At 36.5% G+C, this 9,430-nt stretch overlaps 1 protein-coding gene across 1 annotated transcript; it reads right to left on the bottom strand.

The window, feature by feature from the left end:
* Positions 1–2,635: 2,635 nt before the first annotated feature.
* LOC124156745 (NADH dehydrogenase [ubiquinone] 1 beta subcomplex subunit 11, mitochondrial) lies at positions 2,636–8,557 on the bottom strand. Its single transcript, XM_046531326.1, has 3 exons — positions 8,283–8,557; positions 3,892–4,025; positions 2,636–2,893 (listed from the first exon to the last, which is right to left on the bottom strand). Exons 1-3 carry the CDS (start codon positions 8,463–8,465, stop codon positions 2,743–2,745), a joined length of 468 nt encoding a protein of 155 aa, XP_046387282.1. The 5' UTR covers positions 8,466–8,557; the 3' UTR covers positions 2,636–2,742.
* Between the last annotated feature and the right edge of the window lie 873 nt (positions 8,558–9,430).

Raw genomic sequence — 9,430 nt, 5'->3', positions numbered from 1 at the left:
GAGTACAGATCCTTTCATCGAAACAAAAATATTTAGAGAGCTACTGACGAGAAACAGATTTGAGCAGATATGGAAAGCGTGGCATTTTAGTGATAACGAAGCATTCTCAGATACTTCGGATAGACTATATAAAATAAGACCCACCCTGGAATACTTAGTTGAAAAATTTCAAAATGTGTATAAACCAAAGCAGGAATTGTCACTTGATGAAGCCATGATTCCATGGAGAGGAAGATTGAAAATCAAGACCTATAATCCTGCAAAAATTGTAAAATATGGTTTACTAGTTCGAATGGTTTGTGAAAGTGATTCTGGCTACATTAGTAATTTAGAAATTTATTCAGCCGAGGGGAAAAAATTAGAACAAACCATCTTGTCTCTTTTGAAGCCACATCTCAATCTTTGGCATCATGTCTATCAAGACAACTATTATAATAGTGTGAAAATTGCAGAACTGCTCTTAGATAACAAAGTAAGAGTGTGTGGAACCATAAGACCAAATCGGGGACTCCCTCCCACGTTGAAGAGCGAGGCAAAAACTTTGAAAAAGGGACAGAGCACGCTCTCTCGTAAAGGTGAGGTGTTACTAGTGGTTAGGAAAGACAAGAGGGAAGTAAGAATGATTAGCACTGTTCATAATGCTAGCATGGGTAACTCTAAGGTAAAAGATCGGGTTACAGGACAGGCAATCAGAAAACCCACTTGTATTCTAAAATACAATGAGTGCATGAAAGGTGTTGTCGAAGAAAGTCGTGCTTTGGCTAATAAATTGCGCTCTTTTTAATGCTTTCAGAGTTTATAAAACTCTAAACAAAAATAATGGCATTCGATTCAAAGGCTTTTTGCTCCAGACCGCCAAAGAGTGGGCAGCGAGTAGGCAGGAGTCGAGTGAATCATTCTCGGACGATGACTGCGATGATAAGCCAACAGGACGGGCCCCTTCAAGAGATCACCCACAGCGCTTATCGAGAGACCTTAGCAAACACCATCTCGTTCCTATTGTGGGGAAGGGGACGAAAAAATATCACACAAGAAGATGCAAAATGTGCGCTATGAGAAAAATTAGAAAAGAGACAAGATATGTGTGCTCAACTTGCGGCATTCCACTCCACAAGGGAAAGTGTTTCATGGAGTATCACACCAGAAAAAGATTCTGAAATTATTCGTGAGTATTGCATTCAAAATTGCATGAAAAAATTTTAATTTTTAAATAAGTTATGGCATTTTTTCGAATGGAAGGGTTGCTCAGTGAGTGATGTTTAAAAAACCGCCGGAACAGAGGGTTAAAAGGAATTTAAATACCCCGGTACGCAACGTGTTAAGTATTCAACAAATTTTCTTAAAACCCACAAAAAATGATATGTACTATTATAAGACATTTAACTAATAAAACTATTTTTTCAAGGAAATAATCTCATAAACTAATAAAGCCCTGTTATAATTTTCTTTAAATGTTTTTTTCATACACCTTGTCCATGCTAAAATGTCACAACTTGGCTTCCCCCCAGACTATGGCTTGCCGCCTAGTTATGATCCTGGGTACACCCATGCTATGTTATTTAGTATACAGTGATTACATTTTTCAATGTTGACAATTGAAGAGCCTCCACGTATCAACATTTATCATGATATCATGGAGAGCCTAAAATGATTGTAGGTCAACTTGAAAAAAGATATTCCAAGGTAGAATTGGAGACCAGATTTTAGGAACGTTCATGCTGCCACATCTAATGCCTTTCAAAGAAATAAATTCGTAATGTCATTCAGGTTTGAATACAAAAGAAAAAAGGGTTGACAGAATATGGCAGAGGCAAACAAGAAGTAACAATGGCATTGATTCACCCCAGTAAAACATTGTGAAAGGTAAACAAGCATCACATCACCTTGGTAGGCAATGAGATGTCCAAATGTGTTCAATTCAATCAATTCTAATTACAAATTAGAATGGACTAAGAACAAGAAACTTATCTGGAGGATATATTAAGAAGAAAAATTAGATTAGATCTCTGATGAAAATGAGAAGAAAATAAAATATTTTGGAAAGTTTCTCCAAAGAGATGAGAGAGATTTTGTATATCTCAATGAAAACCTCTATGGAAAACATATTGCAAAACAATGGGTTATGTTAAAGATTTCCCAGGGTTCAAAGAGAATTTTAGAAGGTTTTACGATCTCATCGAGACCTTTAAGAATCCCTCTCAAATGCTCTGGGCATCTAACAATTGTGATCATGATTTCTCTAATCTTACAATAAGGTTCTCAACAGAATTTGCAGATGTTTTGCACCTGTCCATTCATAAAGAATTCGAAGGAGGATCTTGAATACCTAGTTATGTAGTGGTTTCCTACCCACTGGCTAGAGGCTACCTCTTATGCTTAATAAAAAGGAGTAGGTCCAGATTTGTAAATGCTATGATGAGTTCTCATCAGGATTTGTAGAGGTTTTTCAATGGTCGATTGAGAGATGAAATCAACAAGGGCCTCCGAAACCTCAAGAAATTTCTTTCACCATTCCCGGAGGTTTTCAATGTAAGCACTACAATGGGGTTTTTAAATCTTCTATTTAAAAAAGTAAACCTAAACACCGGCAAAGAACATGTATAAGTTAGAAATTTTAGAGATTTAAAGATGAATAAACAAGTGATTTCTTTTATTTAAAATCCTTTTCAGTACAACACTAAGCAAAATTACTTGAATTATTAAGAGGAATTTCTATGTACATTAGAGAAAACTGTCAAACAATTAAATAATGATTTCTGTCTCTCCAAGCTCTTCATCTGATGGGAGCTCAATCGAGGCAGGGTCGATGTAATTTGGATCAATGAGAGGGAGTCCATTCTGCTCTCGGTGACGCAACTGAAGGTAAGCTTCTCTCTGAGACCAGTCCCGCAGTCTGAAATAAAGGAGGATTATAATCAATATAATTTCCACAAGGATCTCATACACCTACAATAAATAAGATATTAGACCCATCATACATATAAAGAAACATGTATAAAAATATGCTACCCCAGAACACGGTATTCCAATTATTAACCTTTATACTGGCACCGGGCCGATATATTGGCCCTTGCTGGTTGAGCGAAAACTGCCAGGGGCCGATTTATCAAGAAACCCCAACTTATTTCACTTTTTTTTCGTGATTGTGGCCTTTTCAACGGCTGTAATATAAATAAACTCCCATAATCTATCTATTGTCATAAGATATAAATACATCTTAAGAATTGGGAAAAATCTAAGTGTATTAAATAAAATAAATTAGCCGATATTTTTGAAAGTCTGAAATGTAGCAAATTCCAGAAAACTAGCCTTGGCAGTCTTCGCACATCCCACCCGAAATGAGCTGGCAGTAAAAGGGTTAATATCAATAATTATTTTTCAAGTTATCAGTTTGGTATTCTTCAAAGAATAATAAATCTCGGCCGTTAATGTTTTTTCAATTTGAGCTTTAACAAATTGATGGTACTTTCAATTTTAATACATGCTGAAAACTCATCATGTAGGAAAATGCCCATTTTATTCATAAGGTCCCATAGCAACCATGGTTCCCACAAAAATTTAGATATCACTTTTTGCTCTTTTCAGGTGATCCAGAAAAAAACTGTAATCACTTCAGTTCTACAAATTATTTTTCACATGCATAATAGCTAAAAGTCAGTCGATTAAAGATTTTGGAATCAGATAAATTGGATTGCTGAGAGATCTGTAGTCTTTCTGGACTATGATTCTCACAGCATGTTTCTGTTGATGAAATATTTTCCTATGATGATGGGTAGATCCCTTTTGATAGGGAGACAAAAACCAGAAAGGCCTATGAAAAACAATAAGTATCAACCATTGAATGAACATTTCACAGGTTGCAAACCAAAAGGATACACAATGCATACTCACTGGTAATCTGGCTGATAGGTGAAGAAGAAGCCTCCGAGAACTATGCACACAGTTATGGAAAAGAATAAAGATGAATTGGCAGCATTTCTGTCAGTTTTTTCATCTTCCATATCATATCCATACGACATCCAATTCTGAAATGAGAAATTAAACATGAAAAAAAATTGTTCACTGCCAGCAATTTATCAGCATAGATCAACGTGGAACAAATACACAGCAAGTTAACAATTATATCCTTCTGTCCCCAATCCCAAGTCAAATTTCCTTCTTCATTAGTTTGATTTAACTCCATATTTAAACCATGAATACATTTCCTTCCTTCCCTATTTTCATACAAAGAAAACAAGGGATATGATATATGGCATTGTAATAATATAAAAGCTGATAAATAAAGTCACTCAAACAACTAAAAGATGCATCTGCCAACGATTCCAATAATCTAATGGATACATATGTGTTCGCTTACGCAGCGGCACTGACTCCATGGGGCCTGAGGGGGCCCGAGCCCCCTCAAAATTTCGTTATAGGTATGAGGAAAAACTGTGTCAGGCTAGCCGATTTTCCCCGGAGCGTTCAGATATCGAGATTTGAGTTATCAGGGTCCTAATGTTGATCATATGACTCTTCTAAAATGCTTTAAAAAAACTTAAAACTCACTACGTACTTATAAAATATCCTGGGTCAAGATCCCCGGTTCGGGCCCCCCCAATAATTTTTGTAAGTCGCCATCCCTGCACTTATGCAATCACACACTTGTATTGAGAGGACGTATTGAGTATCCGCATTATACATATGAGCTGTTTAGGGTTCATACAACCTTTACATTTTCTATTTCCCTGATTCCCAGTCCACATTTTAAAAATTTTGCTGACTTCATACCAATGGCAAATCATTCGTCATTTTATGGACAAATGCAGCAAGGTATATTATGATATGAAGTCAAATGTGGCCAACTTTCCACAATCCCTATCCGAGGGGACTGCATAGAGGAGGCCCAATTATATCCCATAGAAGGCTGATTTCTGTTGCCACTTCGGTCGCACTTTAATCAGCTTTCAAAGATGTCTGTAGCCCGGTGATGAGTGCAATGCGATCCACTTTTTTCCAATATTTTGCTTTAAAATGTTTTTAACTGCAAGGAATAGTATTGAAAAGTTATTATGAATTTGATAAATCATGTCATTGTGAATGTAAATTTTGGATCACGCCCCTTATTATACCTTATTTCCCCATGAAACTCTGATCAATTTGTCTTTCAGCAGCACGAGCGGTGACCTCTGTAAAAACATTTAAATGTGCAGTGAGTGACGACAAATATGGAGGACGACTTGAGGATCCTCTTTTGTAATCTTCGTGCCCTAACCATTCGGACAGGACGGCAACAAAACAGCCACCTTGAATGCATCAATGCTCCCTGCGTTCAACCACCACTTCCATCTCTTTGCTGCACCTCTGAAGTTTTTCCCTGACCATCACCTAATTTCCCTAATGTTAGCTGATTACACTCACCAGTATGTCCCCTGTTGTTACAAGACTCCCCAAGTCAAATCCCATGGCTTTTCTCTGACAAAAATATTAATTTCCAATTAATTTTAAAGACAAGCTCAACCAATCACTTCACCTGTGTTTAAAGTTTTCCCAGGAAATACACATCATTGTTCGTCTGCGTTAATCTCATATTGCACTCCAATTTTCTACAAGAGAAACATAGTGATGCTGGATATGGAGCAGGATTTCCCTCTAGAATTTATTGGACATAAGAAAACTGAATAAATCTTTCAACACACTGCATTACACAATAATTTTGTACACAGCCACACGTGTGGAATCTCTCCATGAGTTGGAATGGATTACAGTGTGCGTATTTTAAAAGAAGCAGCATCCAATGCCATGGGTTCCAGGTTCCCTTACAGCCAATTTTTCCCACTCCACTTTGGCACGGCATCATTCTAAATTACCTTACCATATTCACAACTGAGGTTACATTAGCCATAACTCACACCCTTGTTTCAGGCTTATAGATCAACCACTTAATGAGAGTCTAAAAGCATATTTGGCGAATCGAAGCTTTTCCTTCAAAGAGATTCACACATGAACAAGATATATACCTTCATACATGAAAAATACAAGAATACTTTAAGTCAAGAATGGAGGCTTATCTTCTGCAGGACTTTCTTTACACCCCTGATGCTAGTCAAAAATGCAATTTATCACCTAAACAATAATTTAACAAAAATAACCTAGGGTTGAATCACCAAGTTGGTTATACACTGGTGAAAATGTTATCATTAACAATGCTGACATCAACACCGCCATATCATGTTGGTTGCTATGTTTTCTACATAAATTTTTCACAAGCTCTTCTATCCCTTAACCCCCATTACACTTAAAACTATTAAAGAGAAAGATTGTTAGCAATATGAGCATTCCTATATAGTTCTTGTGGAAATCCGAAGGATAGATTGATATAATTACGACTACTGGCCATCCAGACTATTCCCTCCACAATGGCATTCTTCAACTTTTAAATCTAATGGTATTTGGTCATTCGAAAAGAAGCCTCTTTCAGGACTAAGTAGAGAATTACACAATTCAATTTGCAACTCTCCCAAAGTTTTTTTTTAAATAAACAGCCTGGTTTAAAAAATAATAGGCTGAATATCATATATAATCAGTGCTGTAGTTGGGAAAAAAATTTAGGCGGTACTCACCAAAATTTTCCAACAGCTGAACATGTATTATACATCCGGCCGCGATTGAAATGTCAAACTCCAACTCTTATATTAGTTCCAAGTTGTGCCACGAGATAACTCTGAACAGGTAAATTATAATTTCCGATTTTTCTTTCTAACACCCATTGGAAAATTTAAAGTAGGGCTATTTTTTACAGATTTAAATAGGTATTTTAACTGGTACGCTTATAACAAGTTTGGATTTTAGGGGGTACGCCGTACCGGCCCAACTACAGCACTGTATATAATACCATTACAAAACCCACATAAATGTCTAGTTTAAGTCATATAGTGATAATTCTTTTTAAACCAATGATAGATGCATTTCCAGAAAAAAATAGCCTTGAATGAACTAACATCCCAAATCATTGCATATATCAGACCCATGTCTTAAACTACCAGGGCACTCATGCTACAGCAGAAGAGAGCACAGCAAAGTATAATAATAAGAATAATAATATTTTCATTGATGGGCAAGGAGCCCTAGTGCAAAATACAAAGTAAAAGAGAAAAAATACAATAAAAGGTATAATGAGAGTAGGAAACAACCCATACATAAAACTCCTATAACTAGTCTTTGCACACCAAATTTTTAAAAGGTTTTAATGAAGAATTTAAAAAAATCGAACTTATCACTTCATTGATTGCAGACACGCATTGCACGGTAAGTAGGTAGATATTTCACCCAGTTGCTGTATGAGAATGGAGTATCAAATATATGTCTACTTCTAGTGTTGGCAGCAGGAACTCTAATACATATATCATGTAAGAAGATCAGAGGAATGTATATCATTGCTCTGATCTACTCATCTTTTCGCACAAAATATGATAATGATCAGTAGATTTGTGCAAAAAGAACATCCCAAAATTCTAATTCTTACCAACTTATACTCGCAGAGAAGAAAAATAAAAACTATTTACTATAATCTCCACGCAATCACAATAGAATATTTGCATCATCACATTTCAAAACATAAATCTTAAAGGCGTACGTTCGCAAGGGGTAGATTCTAAGTAGATGAGGATTAAAACATTACTAAGTTGGTCGGCCCCAAAAGCGGAGTTTATTTAGTATTTAAATGTCTGAAATGGGGAAAGAAAAAAAAGTATCGGCAAGGAAGAGCACTTCAGGCAAAATAGTTAGGGATTTTTTGGCTGGCCTTTTTGTTCAGCCACAACACCGCACCGTGCCAGTATTCCACTTAAAGATTGAAAAATTGGAATTGCGCAGGCAAAAATTACTGCACGTTTCAAAGTCGATTATGGACCGTAACACCGCGGAAAGTAACGTTCAAAACTTATTACTAAGAGAACACAACGGGCATCGACATTCGTATACAGCAATGCTCAACTTAAAATGCTTAAATTCAACACGGCCTACTGCAAGACTAATACCAACTTCACTATTACGGCCTCGTTTGGCGTATAACGTTATAAACATCGGCATTTCCACTCAAATTTCCTTGTAAATATAAATTCATTCCTAAAAGCATTATGGACGCTGGGATAAAATAGTACAAACATGCAGACAAGACTTAGGCTACGACCATAGTGGAGAATTAATGATACTAAAGATGAGCACAATAAGTGCACATCGTGAACATCAAAAAGAAAAAATAAATTTCAATACATCAGTCAAACGATCGCCGGAAAAATTACCTTCGTTGTGCCTGTGTCTTGAACCGCAGACACATCCTGCTTCACAGTTGCAGTATCACTACTTTTGTTCCCAGTTGAAATGCACCGAGGAAGGATGGCTTTTCTAGATGACGCATTTCTAAGGTAAAGAGATAATAACGTTCTACCTAAAGCTTCACGTCTTAATGCACTCAACGGAGACATTTTCTATTTGTCTCTCTCCCAATGGAAAAGATCTACAGGAGCCAATGCAGACAATGGCTGCGCTTAACGTTGCTCAATTGTTTTCCCATGATTCAATTGTTCCAACCTAAACCTTATAGAGATGGATGGAGAATAAAGGATGGTCACGTGACTTAGTCCCATTTTGTTGCGGCAGTTCAAATTCATTGTTCCTCACTGTTCGCACGAATCATCGACCTTAATCTATATTTTCTTAAGTATCAATGAATTTCTGCTATTATTATTGGGGAGAAATGGAGTATGATTTACTCTTAAGAAATAGCGTTTAAAAAATTATTAATCACTATATTTTTAGCTTTTTGAGCCGATCATCTGTAATTTTCTTGTAGGAATAAGCATCAGCTGTATCAAAATCGAAGGCAAATGACCACCACCTTGGATATTAGAGTGCTCAGTCATTTCCAACTCATTGCCAGTGGGCGTCAGACTATTTCCAGTTCAACACTGCTCCAATTATTCAATCCAAAATCGGCTATCTCTGCATAGGCATCCCTTGAATTTTTCAGCGGTGTGTTTTTTTCATTAAATGCCGTTTACATTGAAAATTGAAATGAATATCCTGCATTTGGCTGAGTATTAAATGATTTTCAGATTCCATTCGCATCATTCTCGAACTTTAGTTTTTGTGACCATGTGGATTAATATAAGCAAATCACTGAAAACACTAAAAATTTGAATTGATCAAGAAAAATAAAATATTCATAAAATATGTTAGCTATGACAGGAGGAAGATGAAATTACAACTTGAAACTTCACTACACTTGAAATCTAGAATCACAATTGCCCACTTGGATGAAGACTATAGGAAAGAAAGAGTCGTTTACAGGGGTGCAGCTAGGAATTAAGGCTGGGAGGGGTTTAGGTGCAACTAATACCGACGTGTGTGTGGTGCGGAATACCCAGCTGGATAAGTAGTGGGTGCGAGA

This window comes from Ischnura elegans, chromosome 1, assembly GCF_921293095.1.
Source record: "Ischnura elegans chromosome 1, ioIscEleg1.1, whole genome shotgun sequence".
NCBI lineage: Eukaryota > Metazoa > Arthropoda > Insecta > Odonata > Coenagrionidae > Ischnura > Ischnura elegans.
The sequence above is the reverse complement of the archived record's forward strand: the minus strand, read 5'-3'. Positions and strand labels throughout refer to the sequence as shown.